Here is a 19597-nt window from a genome sequence, read left to right on the forward strand (position 1 = left end):
GGCATTTTGTTTTAACCCCTGTGTGGTGACTCAATGAACCAAACTGAATGAAAGTGAATGGAATGTTTATGTATCTGTTTTTGTGCTGGCAGAAACTGGCAAGTGCTTTGGAAAGGTCCGCAAACTTTGAAAAGGTGTTAGACGAGGCTTCAGTTTCCAACGAGTAGCTCTGTCGAATTCCCTGTACCCCACTCTCTGGCTCCCACTGATAACTTCACAAATAACCATGAGTGATTTAAAAAAGGTTTTATTTCTCAACACCATTGGCATCCATACAGTTTGGAATAATACTGGAAAGGGTAGGCATGCATGGTCTAGCTTCAGACCGCCGTCTCATGTAGTACCAGCACGAGACATCTCACACTACTGCTAATGCTAAGACATACATTACGTCATAAAAACACACAAAATTTACAAGAAAGGCCAATGTATCTGAAAACATGGATCGACCAAGTCTCTAGATGCATTACTCAAGAATACAGAAATTGAATAAAATGACTTAAAAAGGCTTACACATTTATGCTTGATCTTGGTCAAATAGGCATTGTTGTGAAGGGAGTATAGATTTGATATTATTGTACTTGGACAAGTGCCGTGACCCTCAAGTTCTGTTGAGCGCAGTGTGAGGGCCTGCCTGACATGAAGACTTTGGCCAGATGTAAGCCACCTGTTAAAAAAAAGTATCTGCAGTAACTCAGAATCCACCATGTGTACCTTCAGAGACATGTTAAGGCTCAAGGACAACACAACCATAATCAACAGCACTGAACACCAGTGACTATTCTCAGTGTCTTGTAGGGACAGACTTATCATCATCCTATGTTATGACAGGGAACAGCTGAGGAGGTGTTAACTGAGTTTACTTGCTCTAAACCAATTCACCATCTTTGTAAGTCAGAGTTCAATGAAGTGGTGTTGATTCAAACAAAAAAGTGTGATGGCCAGTGTTGGTCTCATCAAGTTTTGGACAGGTTTTTTTAGGAAAGCCAACTGAACCTGCATCTGTTTTCCTCAAAATCCACTACCAACATTTTAGTTGCCACTTGTGTTTTCTCATCCCTAAGTGCTCAAGTCTTGTCTGGCCCTACAAGATTCTTCTTCTAGTTACTGCATTCTGTCATGGAGAAAAATTATTTCCTATTCCTTCTTGTCCATAGTTGCATGTGGGCTTCAAAATGGGACCCTTGTTTAAAGAAAAGTCCTTCCAAGTTCTTCACTTCTTGAAAACCCTCAAAGGTTCCTCGAGTATTCCCCAAACATCTAAAAGAACCTTCAAGGGTTCCTGTTAAAACCCTTGGAGGCTCTTTGTTATATATATAATAGTATTATTATATGTTATATATATTGTTGTTTTTATTATATTTTATATATTATATAATTACAACTGAAAGGACTCTTCAATATAACTTTTTTCTAGGACTGTGGACCAGAATGGTTGATGATGTGCACGTGGCTTGGCTAATAGCTTTCAGTCCACTGAGCCACAAAATGCCCAATTCAGTGAAATAACTCAACTAGATGTGAAATAAAAGGGGAATTGAGGGGTACAGACTGAAGACATCAAACAGAATGTGTTTATGCTGAGCTATTAACTCTTAGGGGCAATGCTTATTTCATAAATACACACAAATCCTGCAAATACTAGCACTAAACGTATAAATTAATGCCATATCCTCTGCAAGTTGTTCTGTGCACAGTGCAGTATACAATTTACAACTAATCTTTTACAGTACATTCCACATATGCAAAATATTACAATGTCAGAAATGTATGTCATAAAAGACGAGAAAAAAAAGGCACTTTCCCTCAAATATGCTATTTTATTACAGCTGTTAAATTAATTAATGTAGGGTTTATGTTTGTTTGAGGGAGCATGTGTATAAACAATATTGGGATATAACATTTGTACACTATAGACTAGGTTAAAAAAGGTTTAGAAAGGGAAAAATGACAAAAATAGTTTGAATTTTGTTCTCTTTTCCTTAATGCAGCTGGGTGAAAACAAGCAAAATGGAAGGTTTGGTACTTTCAAAAGTGTTTCTGTAAATCTGACTTTTATTCATCAAAAACAGGGATCTGTTCAAAGAGTCAGGTTGTGATAGCGTGTGTGCGTGTGTGTGTCTGTGTATGTGTGTGTTATGTATTATGTGTGTGTGTGAGCCAGAGTGCAGATGTTTGGTGCTGGTGTTGAAGGGGACTATGGGTCCTCGATGTCCATGAACTCCTTGCTGGGGGCATGAGAGCCACGGTACCAGTTGCAGGAAGCATCGCTTCGAGGGATGCAGGTGAAAAATTGGGCCTGTTTGCCACGGTGAGTTGCCTCCAGGACCCAGTCTGTCCACAGGCACTCTTCTGGGCCACCGATAGAACAGGGCAAGGACTGGCATCTCACAATCTGTAAAGGAAGTCATAGACATGATGTCTTCATACAATGTAAAAGCATTGGTAACAAATATACATATTGAGCATGATGTGTTGTGTATGGATGTGTGTTGTGGGAGATTTTGGCAAGACTTGAAATGTGTGTGTGTGGGGGGGGGGGGGGGTCTTACCCGGCAGTCACAGCCTGACTGGTAGCGCTGGTTCAGGCTGAGTGTTTGAGTGTGGGTTAGGTCACTCCACGGCTCCACAAAGTCACAGAGTGTAACATGCACACCATCAGACTCCATCTTTCCTGTAGATCACAGACCACAGAAATATGTCACCTGGGGTGTATGATGGTTTATAGATAATGTACCAGAATCTGTAAAGGTTTGTACCAGGAACTGGTATGGAGCTTAACAAATGCTGGTGCCATTTAAGTGCTTTTGCTGTCACAAAAGGAGTTATGGGTACTGTAGTTCTACCTGTGATCAGGTACTCCTTGCTGTCAGCCTCCAGAGTCACACCACACATGGCAGAAGTTGGGGCTGTGAAGATGGCCTCCACTGCTTGACCAGGACCCTTAAACATCTGCAAGATATAAAATGTAATGACTAAATAAAAAAGTTTAAAAAAAACGAAAGCTATCTCTGACATTTACATCATTAAACCAACATTAGTAGTAATGAGGAGTAGTTTTTTTTCCATGTATTTAACTATTAGATCAGTTTGGAATTACTAAAACATTGGCATCGGCTACAACCTACGTATACACCCTCTGACATGGACTTACTTTGATCTGTTTGATGTCATACTGGATCCTCTTGATGGGGTTGCCATAGACATCATTCCCAGAAGCTATTTCTTTCCGTCCAACCACCTTAGCTCTGATGACTGCCAATGACACAACAATGGTTTGCGACACTATCCAATATACTGAACGAGTCAAAAGACAGAAACCTTTCTGGTTTATTTGTACCATGGGTGGGCGATATGGACTAACATTTTTATCACAGTATTTCCAACTGTATGGATGATGTCGGTATCACTGTATTTATCATCTTAAGTTCATAAAGTTAATACCATTTTTTCCTAGCAAAAAATGAATGCATCCTCCAAAGGTAAAAAAGCAAACATTTCAAAGAGTAAGGAGATCAAGAAAGATTAAGGTATGAAAACAGCTCTGTCCCCAGTGGGCCGACAGTGGTTCACTGCCCTTTTGCTATCAGGGATAAAACAATAATCAGATGAGGCCCCACATTACTCACACGGCTTACTCAGTATGACTGAAATAACAAAAAATGACTTCAATGAAAAGTCATCAAAATAACCTTTAGCTCCAAAAGTTCTTAGATAGGTTTCATATACACCAGTCTATTGACATTTTCCATCCTGTTGCATGTCGCAACATTTACTTATGGAAACATTTACCAAACGACTTAGACATAGTTAAACTACTGTGTGTGTCACCCTCTGGTGTTTGCTTTGCATTTTGTTGAGCATTTCATTGTTTACAATGACAAACTTGGAACAATGAAAAAATTCCAATCACCGGCCACAACTATATTCCACATCCATTCCATTACAAAATCAGAAATGTGTTCTTCAGGTCATTAAAACATTCCCAGTTTGCTGGTTACCTAGCTATATCATTTGGTAAATTGAAGGCAAGAGATTTAGGCAGACTACCAGTAACGGATGTGGACTTCTCTGACAGCCAAAATTCTGGGATATCGTATGCTTTTCATGCTTTAAAAAAACCAACCCCGGTATTGACGGTATGGCAAAAATGAATGCGGGGGCATTACAACTATAATACCAAAATAGCACCCACCCCTACTATGGGTGACCCTTGCCAAATAAACTGTTATTTTACTTCCCAAGAATAGTCTTGTATGAATCTACACCTTCTTGTGTTCCCCTTTACTTTCATTGGCTTCCTCTTGGCTTCCTCTTAGTTTTTTACTGTACCAACTGTCTGTATCCTCACAAACAACCTGTACCAGTCTTCCTGCTTGAGAAGAGGCTACTTTGCACATGTGTGTGTTTGTGATGGAGAGAGAGACAGAGGGATAGACACAGAGAGAGAGAGAGGACATGAGTATTTCATTAGCAGAAACCAGGGGAAGGAATGTGCTTTGGCCTGACTTGAGGAAGTCCGTCAGCATTCTCTGTGAGATGCCGCCAGCCTCCTCTTTCATCCCTTTTCCTCCCCCAAAACACACACACATACACACATACACAGTGAGCACACACACACACACGCACACACAGTGAGCACACACACACATACACAGTGAGCACACACACACAGTGGGTACACCTATTCTCTCTGAACTCTAAGCTTGCACTCTAACACATGCACCCTCCTGCATAGGTCCACTCTTCTGAGATCTGAAGTGGCTTGTGCCGTGATGTTTGCTGGCTTACACATTCACTGTAATGCCATACACACATACACACACACAAACACACACACACACACATTCGCAGAGTGCTTACACATCCACCAAAATGCCCTATCTGTCTCCCAACAGCCCTCTACTTCTCTCTTATTCTCCCCTCCCAACTTCCTGATTCATCTCTCTTCTTCCTTCCAGCCCTCTCTTTCGCACTGTGGAGAGGCTGAATAGCTGTGCTGGTTGTTGGGCTGAGCTGAGCTCCTGAGAGAGCCAGCAGTCAGTCACCCTAATGAGAAGCAGATGGAGCAGCTCCCGCTCCTGCCTTGTTTTCAAGCTTTTTTCTGCTGAACTCAGGAAAAGAGGAGAAAGCGCTTGTCGACCCATTCCTTCACATGCAGAGTATGGTTATGTGGCAGTCTCTCTCTCCCTCTCTCTCTCTCTCTCTCTCTCTCTCTCTCTCGCTCTCTCTCTCACACACACACACACACACACATACCGTCACACAAGCACACACACACACCTAGATATGGGCACATACACAGAGGAACTTTCATAGAGCTGACCAAGCAGACACACATACAAGAGTGGGTGACAGAGAGACACACTTGCAGACACAAATGCATACCTTCTTTTACCATGAACAGAGCAGCTTCTTTCTGGGCCACACACCAAGACACACACACACACACACACACACACACGCAGAGTGCTTGCCAACTACTCCCACAGGATCTTACACCAAAGTAATCGGGCAACATCAGTGCTGCACACATGCACACACACACACACACACACACAAAGTCAGAGAGAGAACTGTAATGCTTTATACAGCTTTAATCACAGTCTCTACCCAGTTTTCCATTTCCATACATTCATTACATTCCAAGGTTAAGCTGACACCACACACACACTCACACTCACACTCACACATGCATACACACACACGGGGTGCACACGCACACCCACACACTGCAAGCGCGAAGGAAGGGCCTGAGAGGACGACTGTAATCCCCCTTTCCTGAACAAGAATTGTCGCCGCTCAATAGTCAACCACAGAGTGCTCCAGCTCCCCTCAGTAAAGTAGGTCATGTGAAATGTGCACACATACATACACACACACACACACACACACACACACACGCGCGCGCCTTGACCGCAATGAAATACAGTTGCTATTAGATCATACTTAAAGTGCACATTCAGTGCAACAAACTCGTGCCTGATTAACCTCTGCCATCAACAATTCAGACAGCCAGTTATAGTACAGCTGACTGGGAAACTGTCTCTCAGGCTGTGCAGAGCAACAGCCCACGTCTACGCTAGAACAACAGATCAATTAGTGATGCCTGTCTTGGGGCTCGGTATTCCTGATTGCCAGTGGCAGAGAATCTCTGGGGAAGCCAACCGGCATAGACCTCTAAGTGGTTCAAAGCTGAGCTCATAAGCGAGAAAATACACACAGTCACATCAATACAACACATGAGTATACTGTCTTGTAGTAGACGCCACTAGGTGTAGAGTCCACTACACCTCATGAAATGATATCGTAATTGGATCTGAGCAATGGTGTTAATTCCCTGCAAAATCAGCAGACTGTCAATATCTATTGTAAAGTATTACTATTTTCATGTAAACAAAGTCTGTCTTACCTACGTTTTCACTGAGTTCCTTTAACCATATATATTTCTTGGTACCCTATGGTGGACCATGAAAGAAACAGGTCCAGCAAACCAACATGTTCACTGTAATTATAGGAGAAATAGCTGATGCCTACACATAGAAGTCTACAAGTAAATGCACTTCAGACACCACTCACTCTAAGAACTCCACCATCCCCTCTCTCGACTTGAACATGAACCGGACGTCTCTGTATTTTACACAGCCTTCTGGCTAAAGAAAGCTAAAAGTTGAAAGAGTGGATAGAGATGTACAAGTAGCTAAGATGACATTTGTTCATGTAAAGAGTATCCCAGAAACCATCTTAAGACAAACAATAATATCTGACTCATGCTCAGTCCACTTTTTGACCCGGTCTCTCACACATCCACAGACACACACACATGCACACAGGAATGTCCTTGTGTTCACTGGAAAGCCCCTCTGACTGAGAATAATGAATGGGTGGTTTCTCTGAACGAGTGGAACACCCATTCTCACTACCAACTTCAACCAGCAGCTACTGGGATACAGCATACGTCTCCAATGGGACAATCACACCATCATCATTGTGTAACACGGTAAAGAAACAACGGATATTTGATGCAATAGGAAACCGGAAATTGCACCAGCATAGAACAGTCTTTCCTCATGTTGCCTTGTGGTTTGCTGGTTTGGTTCTTTTGTAAGGACACTTTGGCAATGATTTCTGATCTCTCTCTCCTTTCAACCTGATCCATCTCTCTGTCCCTCCATCCCTCCTTCACTCCTTCTCAACAGCTGATCTGTGTGCCAGCATCTCCCCTCTTCCAGATCCCAGACTAACCCTCCTGGTCAACTCAGCTAGTCACCCTCGCTCTGAACCCACTGACACCATCTGTGATCACACCATCACGACAGCTAGCCAGTGTTTGGTTCAGGAACTAGAAACAAATCCTCATTCCCTCATCCTGGATCACTGGGTACAAAGATTCTGCTGGAGTAATGAGATACTGACTGAGGAGCATCATCTAGCCCAAAGGTGACGACTTTATTTTTAAAATAGTGTCATGGACATTAGTTAGCTGAGCTAGCTAAATGCTAAGATTAATGGACAAAATATCCATGAAATGCAAGCCAGACACATTTATATCTAAAGGCAGTTCACTGGAAGTTTAAAGCCTCTCCAACCAACACCTTCAAAATTTGTTTCACTTCCTAGCGGACAAAAGAGCACAATATCATAGCACCATACACAATACAATGTACCACGACACATTAGCATATGTCGAAACTAGCAGAACATAGTAAAATGTGGGAAAGGCTTCTCCAGTAAAATAGGAATGCTGTGAGGCATTCAGGACCGAAAGAGTCCACCACAGAGCCAGGCAGCATTTTAATGGGAATTCGGCAGGACAAACTGAGCCCTGTTAGGGCTGGCATTAGCATAAGTTTGTGTGTGGAGCCAGGGGTCTGTGAATGTTCAAATAAACCAAAATAAACAGACATTCTGGAGGCCGAGAGGCTACAAGGGCACGCGGACGCCAGGCCCGGAAACCCTGTTTTGATTGCGATTTAGAGTGTTAGAGGGGAAATACCGGTAGGTGGCTACCTGTCTGGAGTCTATATCCTCCTATTACAGACAATGAGTCAGCTCCCCACAAGGGATCTCTGTTTTGCTCATCAAGCGATCAGATTCGCTAGTCCTCCCGTCCTTTGATGTGCCCTCTTTCATCATAAATAAACCCTCTGTTCTTCTCGTACTGATCGAATACCTGAGACCTAAAAAATTACAACTAAGACAGAGAGGGGAGCAATATGAACAAAGATGGAGAGATGGAAAGGGCTTTCACAAAGAACTACCTCGTCTGGGGAAGTTTTCATCTGCTTGAAGAGGACTGGAAGCAGATGGAAATTATATTTACAGACACTGACCATCCCTCCTCTGACCTCGCTCTCTCTCTAGCCCTGCTTAGGGTTTAACACTTGAATTTAGTGTCTACAGGAGAGGCCTGATTGTAGTTTTACTGTTTAACTAATAATAGGTTTTGGAATAATGATGGTATACCAGTTGCCAGAAACAATGATAGCATACCAGTTAACGGTTGACTGAAGTGTCTGTATCCATCACCTTGTTATAACATGCAGAGTTTAAACACATCTGCTGATTCATCTAAAAAGATATGGATACTGTATGACGCACACACTAAGATTCTCTCTGCCTCTCTATCTAACCACCCCCACTCTATTTAGCCCAGCTGTTTAGTTGGGTATCCATTATATATCTCTACTACATGAAACGAGGTTTTGGTTTAAAAGCACAATGTTGGCAGACAGGATGATGATGCCCACAACAAAGAAAATCTGTGACATGAATAATGAAAACTCTAAAGAAATGTTAAGTCAATGGAAGGCGCAAGACTAGTGTGCGAATAGTGCCACAGATGCGGACGATTTATGCAGTCAGGAACAAAAAACTACTAGAAAACTATAAGCACATAGTTTTGCGGAGAATCAAAGCAGAATTGTTCTCCCTGTGCATATTGGAGCTTACATCCTAAATGTAATATTTTCTTCTGTTTAGATAGCGTCTATGAATTCAAGGAAAGCACAGTGGTTTGAGGTTTATGTGTTTTTCTTTCAGAAATTAGGTAGATGACATACTGACTCTCCACCCTCTCCCGTGAGTCCACCCCAAATCGGTAGCAAGAAAAATGGTTGTTTCTTCTAAAGGAGACCTAATCCTAACCACAGAAATATTCAACGGACTTGGCCGCAATAAAACTTGCTTTTGTTGAGTCCGTCTACGCAGATAATAGTATGAATTAAGTTCAAACATTCAAATAAACAAAATGTTTACATTTTTAAACTAAAATGTACTGAAAGTAAGTCGTAATTTTCTATGGGGGAATCAATGTGAAATTAGTGCATGACTTACCGACGTCTGCGTTGCAAAAAGCCTGTTGAGGATGCACAGGAGAGCAACTGCAAGCTTCGGCGATTTCTTTCACTCGCCATAAAAGCAGCACGACCAGTGTAGCAAAAATACTGTTGTTTGGATTATTCATAGTTATATGATTTCTTCTCCTGTACGGTGCAACAGATTAAATAACTCCGTCTCTGCTGTGTGAAGAAATTTGGAATGAGAAGCACAACAACTATTTCAGTGTTGACCAAACGATGTCCCGCCTAATTGTTCAGTGTTGATGTCACATATAATATCTGATACTCTTCTACGAACCGAAAAAAACATACATCTGATCATGCACTAACTAAGCAGTCTTTTCATCGTTGGCGACGTTGACGAACTCCGCCCTGTGTTGAAGTCTGCATGAACTATGCAAGCGGTTGTGCTTTATGCTTGCCTGACCGAGCTCCGCCCTCCATCCATGACCTATGTGCACTGCATCAGTTTAGTAAAATGACGACATTTTCCTACGAAATGTCGTTTAAAAATGTTTCATTTTTTTTTCCCTATTTCACCACAGGCCTTCTGAACTTCTTGAAAGACTTTAGGAGCGCGAGCGCGCGCGCCCGCACAAGCACGGACGCGCCCACATTTACAGATGCTGCAGATGCTGCGCTCTCAATATGAATGGGTTTTATCAGATGCATAGAACCCTTAGTTTAACTTTTTTTTGCCTAAAGTATGGCGGTAGCACCGAGTTCAGTGAAGCAGCACAGCAACATCTCTCAGAATGTCTGATCATCATCCCATCAACCCATCAGTTAGCCTACTGTACCCACCAACCATGTTCAGTGTCAGGACTGTTGGGTCTCCAAAAGAATATGCAAATGACAGGATTTGTAACTGTGGCTGATTATGACCTAAATGTTTGTTTTTCGTAAAGGGTTGATCACATTTGGTCCACATGACAAGATATCTTATTTGCTGTGTCTTGGAAAAAAGGAATGTGCTCCTGTATTAATTAGAATTGAAGGTGCGTCAAAGGTGTGTGAATCACATACCTATCGTATGTGGGTTAAATGTGAGGTTCTTTACTTTTGCAATAAACAAAACCCATTTCATAATATATGTTGATGGGGAGAGGGTATAATTATGGGTGTCCATACTGACGCTGAGTTGTACTCAGGAGTCATGAGGTGTGTCACCCCCCGTGTCTGCACCCAACCTGGCACTTCAGACACCACTCTTCCCTCCAGTCAGTGCTTCCACCTGCCCATCCCAAAACATTAAACTCGTAGGTGATACTGTCAGTATAGCTTTTTAACCCCATGAAATTATTGTCCTTTTTCTGTCTTCTAAATGAATAATTTTTTTAACCAGCACACTGATCCAGAGACAGTACAGTCTGTAACATTCTGTTGTTCTTATGTACTCCCCTGTGCAACAAATATGAGAGGTATGTGCTGATAACTCTGATCATCTCCCGACTCGCTTTTTAAGTGAAGATCACTATCATGGAGATTTTGTACATAAACAGGTAAGACTTGGACAGAAACACCAACGTATCTGAATGATACCATCACAAGTGCTACCCAGCCTATCCTGGCAGAGATTGAAAAAAAATGTATCATTATTACAATCATTACGATACTGAGTAAACGTCAATTACAAATGAGTACACTAGTTTGATTGTTTGCCTGTATTCGATGGGTGCTGATGTTGTATAGATTAGATTCATTTTAGAATGGAATAATGTTATCTCTAGGAATTGTACACTCTTGAAATGCGAAGGGGTATAGAGACAAGGAATTGTACTGTATAAGTATTTCCTGTAACTCTGAGTGCACCAGCCAAGGAATTTGACTGGAAATCTGGAATTTCACGCTAACCGTAAGAGCCAAACAAGGAGATTATGTCTGCATGAATTCAACACTAAAACAGCTACAACAATTGCACATAGTAAAAGATAATTATCTGGGAATGTGTTTTTAGTCATGAGCTCATGGCCTGGTGTTTGGATGAGGATGTAGGCGGACACTGAGATGTTGACCATTTTAATTACTTTGACCACTTCCTGGTCAGTCTGTAGTATTACTTATCTGTGTGACTTTCCAGACTTTGTGAAGAAATTTTCCAGAAATGACTTTGTTGTTATTTTTGTGAGGACTCATAAAATAAACTTGTGACATAGTGGGTGGTTACACATCACTTTCCAGCCTTTCATCAGTAACAATGGCATTTCACTTAAGTCTCACTCTCTCCAGATTTCCTGCTATGATGACCACCAGATGATGTCATAGCAAATGAGTACCATGTCTCGTTCACTTTCAGGAACCTTACAGTCTTACGCAACATATTGCTCATCTCACAAAGCCCCTCATGACCTCAAATTAAGTTCACCCTCAAGTACAGCACTGTAAGTCAGAATAGTGTTTCTGCTCATTCTGTATGCAGAGTCTAATAGGTGATCTGTTGGCTCTCTTTGTTGTTGTAGTATATCTTTACATATTAATACAAACACATATTCTGAAACAGCTATGTGGACACCCACTGTGAAACACAGATCAGGACTTGTCACAAGTTTCAGCACTCTACCTGAAATGAGTCTTCCTGACACTATGAGTCTTCCTGATTGTTTACAGACGAACACACCCTGTCTGATGTGGGGGTGGGGGACGCTTAGGAACTCAAGTCCTATCAGTTGCAGGAATTAGGTAAAGCTGCTGGCTCTGTTGATGCGTTTAGAATACCGTCCACTTTCATGGATGTGAGAAACGCACAATTCCACATTTTCATCATTGCTCCCTACTGTGATATGTTCTCTCCTGTTTCAACTTGTAACTCCTGTAGTAGCCCATAGGAATGCCCAGAGAATAGTAGCCCTTAGGAAAAAAACGAATTATTGTTGAACCTAACATGTTTATTTTGACTGAAACATTACTCTTTTGAGGATTCAAAATTGGTCAAATGTGTCCAAATCGGTCCATAAACTTCAAAACTATGGTGGAAACCAGAACTTTATGAAGACAGCAAAACTTTGAAAGATTACCAAGAACAGGCACTTGAGCCGCTGATAGATATCCCTTCAAATAGAGAGATTTTTAATGAGACAATTTGTTTTCTTTATCTGGTGGGGAATATTCCTTTTAAAGGTCATCAGAGGCAAACAAAATAATTGATATCCTAGCACAGAAAGGAGGAATTTCCAGAGTGCTTGGAACACAGGATTAAGATCTGCCAACACATTTAGCTGAAAGTAGCACAAACTCAGGTTGAGAGCTCTACATTTATTTGTTATAGTGTTGCAAGGTGCATGGTTATTTTGACATAACATTTTCCTCAGATGCAAATTTCTACACTATGTCATGGCTGAATTTGAATAATAATTGTTCAATGTTAGCTTTTAAAGGTAATAATTAGGACATTTGGTGGGTTGTTACTGGTGAGAGGCTAAAGGATGGTACGCACCTCCAAAAGAGCTCACATGAGTAGATACGTTTATGCTTCTATTGACTACTCCATTTGGCTCTTTTCGAAAGGTAAATTACAACATTTGCCTTGGTCAAGCCTTGTAAATGGAGAATGTGTCAATCATGCTTGGCAGGAATTCATTTTCATATTCATGTTCATTCCATCTGTGAAAAGGAAAAAGCGAGAATATTCAATCAGTAGCGTAGTTCAGCTGAATCGCACAGGACTGAATCATATGCTGAACTGAGGAAAGATTTTGAGGAGGCCGTCAACAGTTCTAATACATTTTTCTTGTCTCAAACTGAAAGTGTGGTGTGCTTGACTAACGTCCATAATATGTTGCTGTTACCTGCGTTGCGTATATATAGTACAATTATAGACAATTATGAGGATGGAATTGGTATAAATCTCACATGGTTCAAGTAATGAAACATGCAGGAGTTACAGATGGCAAATTTATTAGAGGAATCGAAATGTGCTAATGTCTTTTGTAATTGCCTTGCAAGCATCTAAGGATCTATTTAAGAAGACAACTGTACGGTCACTACAATCGATCAAGAAGGAAGCAGAATTCCCAGGAGGCTCTCCAGCACATGTACAGTAGGATACATGTTTATTAGTTCAGAGGGAATTCAGCCGGTGCATGGAAACCAGGTGGCAAGGCTACACTGCCAAAAATGAATGCTAAGCGGCCAATGAATAAACTTGGACACCATTTATGAAATTCATCACTGGAACCGCATGAAGTGCTCCTCCCTCTATATCTCAATCCAGCTCCTATATGAACAGGCATGCCCTCTTGTTTATCCCTGGGTTATTGCAGCACATGATGGAGTGAGGTACAGCTTGAGTGGACAGGCACACCCATATCGAACTGTGTGTATGATTTGTCTCCATAACAAAATGCAGAAGCTGTATGGCACCAGTATACTACTGTATAGTACAGTAGAGTAATGGTGCTAGACTGGGTGGTATGTAGTATATAGGAAATTACACACAGGCTTGCCACATTAGTGGCCCTTTAGGTGGATTTATTGAGCTATGCATTAAGTTAAAAAAACGTAATGATCCGTCTCATACAAGAGTTTCAAATTTAATGTTGCACATATGTTTAAGTATTATATTTCATCTAAATTTTTAATCTGGATTAAAGTGGAAAACTAAACATTGATAATCTGGTGTTAAAGAGCATCAGTAATTAGGGCACAGTGAAGGTAAAACCCCTGGTAAATGGAACATAAAACACTCCACTGTGACACATTAATACACTCATTATAAAAACAAGTTGTGCACACACAATTTTCTTTTAACCTTTTTTTATCACCTCTGATGCTCTTCACAAACCTATTGTATGGTGAACAAAGAAAAAAGTAGGCGGAATAAAATGGTGAAAGAAAATCGTTTCACTAAAAACGGGTCTTTGGTAGAACCTCTGAAGGTAATTCTAGAGCCTTAAAAAAATTGGCCCGGTATTTAAATTCTCAGGAAAAAACCCACTCTGTGATAACCTTTATATCACTTTTCAGACCCTAGGGTCTCTGGGCTCTTCTGTAGCCACCAATCGAAGAACGCTTAAGTATGTCATGTAGTGACGAGAACTAATGATCCAAAGCCATAACAGGTATGGTTATGAGTTTGTATGTGTGCATCAGAGAGTCATGAGTTCAAAGAGAGCTCAAAAATAATGTTAAATATAGGAAAAGCATACAGGATTAAAATAAAAAATGAAAAAATGCCATTCAATGTAAACTTAAAATTCATTCAGAATCACCATGGTACTTCAGTGCACCCATCAGTATGTTCAGAGTATCAGACCGATCTCCTAATCTTACATTCAATATAAGAAGTCAATACAGTACTACTGGGCTCAGCTGCCCAGTCACATGTCACATGACTTCATAAGGTTGCATGAACACAGTGAAACTCATGTAGCTAAAAACATGGTCATGTGACCAACAGTTACAATGACTACAGACAGTTTTTACTTGATGAGTGTCCTTGGCTGCCCTCTGGATTGAGTTGTGGTGTGAGTGGTGTTGATGGTGTTGTTGATGATGATGGTGTTGATGATGATGAAGGTTGGGCCGTGGCAGCAGCTTTGTGTTCTGTGCTGATGTTGTGGCTGTGTCTGTGACTGTGGCATGGTGCTCAAGTAATGAGCTGTGGGGCTGAGATGAGGAGTGGTGGGTTAGGTAGGTTTCAAGCTGTGGACTTGAACCAGAGTTCACCTCTCAGATCCTTCATCTAAGAAGCTCTCAGTGGGGTGCAGTGGAGTTCGCCTGCACAGTCGACATGAAGGGCTGGACTGTGATATTTTGCTTTTGCTGTCCAGGCCTCAATGACCTTAGATGAACTCTAGCCCCTCGTACTTGACATCTCCGATCTTGGTCTCAGGCAGCAGGATCTGCCCGTCCAGCGTGAAGGCCAGGATGTAGGTCGCTATCTTTCCGGCGTCTTCTTCCGACTTGAGAGCCAGGATGATTTGGTCATCGGTGTTAGGCACAAACTTGAATGAGGAGAAGCCGTGTGTCGGCTCGAGCGGGCCCACGCGGCTGACCAGAATGTTCTGGAAGTCCGGAGAACAGTTCAGCAGCAGGTTGGTGCCGCGGCTCTCGTCTGCGGTCTCCTCGTAGCGTTCGTTGCTGGCTCTTCGCGGCAAGTAAAACCAGCGTTGCAGCGTGTCACTCCACGCTGCAGACTCATGGATGAGATAACCTGAGAGAACGGGGGGAGGAGAGGAACAGACACAGGAGGAGAGAAAAGAGCAAAAAATAAATCAGTCGAAATGACAAGTGCTCAAGAGGTCAAAGGGAGTTGGGAAGAAAAGAGACATGGGAATGGCCAGGCAAGAAAAAGGGAAGGTGAAAACGTCAGAGATAAGACAATGACGCACAAGAAAAAGAAAAACTGCAGCAGTGTGACGGAATGAAAAAAGAGCAGAGCTGAGTCACTAGGCACCACTAGGGGTCATTACACTTTCACAACCAAGACTTCCTCTCTCAGGACAATAGGTCATGTCCCATTAACACCACTGAGGACACACAATGGTTACACATAGAATTACACAGACTTTACCAGAAAGTTAAAGCTGTAGCATTCACCTTGTAAACTAGGTCCATTATTTATGGCAACACTGCGGTGACAATATCTTTGTGAGCCACACAGACATACACCCACGCACCTGGAGGCTGGATCCCTGCAGCAGAGCGCAGAAGATGGTACTTGGAAACCCAGTTCTGATGCTGGACGTCACCATTAAATCCAACCACCTTGACCCACTGGGGGTCATTGTTGACAAATTCTCCTGAGGTGGTGGTCCACTCCTTCCCTAGACCCCCAACATACAGCTGCTCATCCTTCACAGCCAGCCACTCCGCCTTGAAGCCTGCAGAACAGAGACACATTTACACACACAGAAAACTGACAACCACAGAAAGAACTCATTTACATTTACTTTAACTGGCAGATGCTTTTACCCAAAGGGACTTACAACCGAGGTACAACCTCCATTGATAGTGAGAGCAAACAATACTAATTCCAGTTAAGTGTGACAGAGCGCAAAGAGAAGAGGCAGAGGTGCACTTTAAGTGCAGAAGATGAGACACTGAATAATATGTCAAAATACACCAACACAGACACACCTACACACACACACACGCACACCTACACACACACAGAGACACATGCAAATATAGATAAAACTATGGACCATGTGACTGTTATTAACCCCTTCCAGCTCGCTCAATCTAATTTCAGTACTCAAGTGCCCATGACGGCAGAGATACAGTATAAGACAATCTCATCAGTACCTGAGTACTGAATTTAGGAAGGGCCAGATGGAGGGTAGTGCTACAGACCTTTGGAGACACTTCCGTCCCCATCGGGCAGGATGACCCAGGGTACAGCCCTGTTGCCATCGATTTGGTAGACCACGCCCGTACGGTCATCAACGCTGTAGAGCCTCCCGTTGAACACGACCAGCTCCGACAGTTCCATTGCCCGCCCCTTCTCCGCCAGGTGCGTCTGGAGCTCCACCCTGTCTGCATCCCATTGGATGCTGAGTTGCGGCTGGCCCGCCCCCTCGCTCATCAGCAGGTGGCCGCGCCGCAGATAGCTGATCCAGGTGTTCTTCTGCCCCTCTTGTCGGGACGCCGTGTCTAAGTCAGCGATGACGGCGATGCGGTAACGCATGCCTTCGGGAGTGAATTCCGGCGATGACAAAGGGTACGTGTCATTGTAGAGTTTCCCCAAGTCGATGGGGACGTGTGGACCCCAGTTGGGGTTGTGCAGTGCCCCAGTGGCGCCCCCTGGGGATAGCTGCAAGTAGAGCAGCAGCAGGAGGGCCAGCACTGCGCCCATCAGCACTATGGCACGCCACTTGATGCGAAAACGGGGGTCCAGCGTGTTGCTCATGGAACCCAGGAAAGGAAGACCCCCTACAGAGATGCGCAGAGGGCCACGCTGCTCATTCTGCTTCGGCTCCGGCTGCGTGAAGCCTTCTGCCAACACAGGCATGGGCGAGTGAGCAGTACTGTCACCTGGGAGAGAGAGAGAGAGAGAAAGAAAGAAAGAAAGAAAGAAAGAAAGAGAAAGAAAGAGAGAGAGAGAGAAAGAGAATGATAGAGAGAACCAGATCAGAGTCAGAGACCAGAGTCAGAACGCCAGAGTTCAGATTCCTCCAATTTAATCTTAAATTCTGTTGGAGAGTAGCCTCTGTGTTGGCATCTACTCTTGTGATTGAATTCTGAGTGATAAGTGGTTTAAGTTGATCCATGCATGCCGGACTACACAAAAGATGTCGTGCTTTGTTGTAGCTCTTTAGACTGCTTCACTATTATACAAAGATAGCTGGCCGCCTGAGCCAACAAACAACAACAAACAACCCCTCACCTTTGCACTGTGAACCTCACATTATCTGACTGTCAGTCACTCACCCTCTTTCAGCTTCACTTTGCTGACTCGTGGACAAACCTGCTCTTGAACTCTCACACACCGAACCCATCCTTTCAGTCACACAACTTCTAACCTAACCTGCTATGGCTGCTCAAGTGCTCAATGGCGTCAAATGACGTAACACTCCAGCATGACAGGTTATTCTTTGTTCACCAAACTGGTTGTTCCACTGATTTCGCTACAATTGTACACTATCTTGAACACAGACAACTCTTTAATGAAATAGACCACCACATCAGACCACATCAGTTTCACATGTGGACAACTAAAACTTAAAACCCACTCGACAAACTCAAACTCTCACAGAAAGGTCCCTGGGAATCTTACCGTGGATATCCTCCCCACACACAGATAGTAGATCAAACAGCCCTCTGGTTCAAAAGTAAAAGATGATCCTCTGACAACGTACCTCTGCTCCTGCCAGATGACCCACCCGCTGAGAGAGAGAGGTGTAGCTTTTGCTAGTTAGGTTATGTGAGGATCCCCAATAAGTCTCGGTACTGGAGTGTGACAGCAGGTGTTTGACGCACTGGCAGGCAGCGGTGTGCCAATGAGGTGTGTGCGAAAGGAGTGTCCGTGTGTGAAGACGTGGAAGATGGGAGGGACTCAGTACAGGGCCAGAGGAGGAAGACGAGGAGCAACAGGGTGTACGTGAAGTAGGAGACGCAAAGAACTTCAAAAGATGCTAAACTGGTCCTCGTGTTGCCTGGGTTACGATAATTAGGTACAGATACAGAGCAAGGAAAGGATTACCCTACGACAAACCACCAGAACACAAACAACGAAAGCGGTTTATCAGTATATTCTATGATCCACATGCCTATGATGTCCACAATGATTTCCAAATGTTCTAGAAACTACACCAATCGTGCCCAAAAGCACTTTTCACATGCATGACACCTCCCAATGTGGAAGGATGTTTCTTGTCTTAAATTAAATCAATCTGTGATTTACTGGAAAGTAGAAGTTTTTTTTTAATTGTCTTCAGACAACAGTTACTGAATACTCCAGGCCTTTGACTGTTCTAGGACATAGCAGATACGATACCGCTTCTCACTCATAACGCATAAACAATGCACTGAAACAAAGTATTTAGAGTAGGTTAAGATCGTTTGTATAACTCTTTGAGGGAAACCTTGGTGCATACAAATCTTCACCTGACCTTCACTTTTCCAGAAAACCTGTGTTAGGGATACAAAGGGACACCTCCCTTTGCCTCTGACCACTATGCAACAGTCTTCCTGTTTCTTTATTCTGCATATATTATTGTAATAGATATACTTTACTGGACCTTCCATATATGCCTTTAGGGGAAGAGGCATAGAAAACCAAGACCACCCTTTACATACTGAACCCCTCCCTGTGTTTTATCATGGTATAAAATAATAGGTAATTCTACTTTAAAGTGTTTTTTTCCTTCTCTGCACAGACACACACTACTGCATCTCTACTGAGCTGTTTGTATTGTTGTAAAATAAAGCCTTGTATAGAAATCAGTTTAGTTCCTTAGTATGAATTGTTCAGAGCTATTTGGGCATTAGAACTCTGAAATAGTTCAACACCCTCAAACCTAATTCAGAAGACTTTTTCCTCCACAACAAACACACACACACACACACACACAGTTAACACCAGTTAAGTACCTTACCATGAAAAAAGGGGGTTGTAATGCTTCGCAAAGCCATGGAATGCCATCAATCTAGACTACCTGAAGAAGCCAGCTCTGATAACCAGAAACAGCTGAGTAATGGTGACTAGCAGATCACTGTGATATTCTGTGCCGCACATCTCACTGGAACCACACCTGATATATTAGACATACGTATACACATAATACAATTTTTACCCTTGACTTTCTTCTTCACTG

The 19597-nt window shown here is 42.7% G+C and overlaps 2 protein-coding genes across 3 annotated transcripts; both read right to left on the reverse strand.

The window, feature by feature from the left end:
• Positions 1 to 231: 231 nt before the first annotated feature.
• LOC122132079 (metalloproteinase inhibitor 2-like) lies at positions 232 to 9755 on the reverse strand. Its single transcript, XM_042706846.1, has 5 exons — positions 9337 to 9755; positions 3155 to 3255; positions 2847 to 2952; positions 2553 to 2674; positions 232 to 2395 (listed from the first exon to the last, which is right to left on the reverse strand). The coding sequence occupies exons 1-5, from the start codon at positions 9464 to 9466 to the stop codon at positions 2198 to 2200; spliced, it is 657 nt and encodes a 218-aa protein (XP_042562780.1). The 5' UTR covers positions 9467 to 9755; the 3' UTR covers positions 232 to 2197.
• A 4036-nt stretch (positions 9756 to 13791) lies between these two features.
• Positions 13792 to 19591, reverse strand: LOC122132080 (soluble calcium-activated nucleotidase 1-like). 2 transcript variants are annotated; one of them, XM_042706848.1, is made up of 4 exons: positions 19577 to 19591; positions 16635 to 17315; positions 15959 to 16162; positions 13792 to 15492 (listed from the first exon to the last, which is right to left on the reverse strand). In XM_042706848.1, the coding sequence occupies exons 2-4, from the start codon at positions 17290 to 17292 to the stop codon at positions 15122 to 15124; spliced, it is 1233 nt and encodes a 410-aa protein (XP_042562782.1). In that variant the 5' UTR covers positions 17293 to 17315; positions 19577 to 19591; the 3' UTR covers positions 13792 to 15121. The 2 variants fall into 2 exon arrangements, with proteins under 2 accessions (XP_042562782.1, XP_042562781.1); XM_042706847.1 differs by lacking the exon at positions 19577 to 19591 and adding an exon at positions 18140 to 19536.
• Between the last annotated feature and the right edge of the window lie 6 nt (positions 19592 to 19597).

This window comes from Clupea harengus, unplaced genomic scaffold (genome assembly GCF_900700415.2).
Source record: "Clupea harengus unplaced genomic scaffold, Ch_v2.0.2, whole genome shotgun sequence".
NCBI classification, from domain to species: Eukaryota; Metazoa; Chordata; class Actinopteri; order Clupeiformes; family Clupeidae; genus Clupea; species Clupea harengus.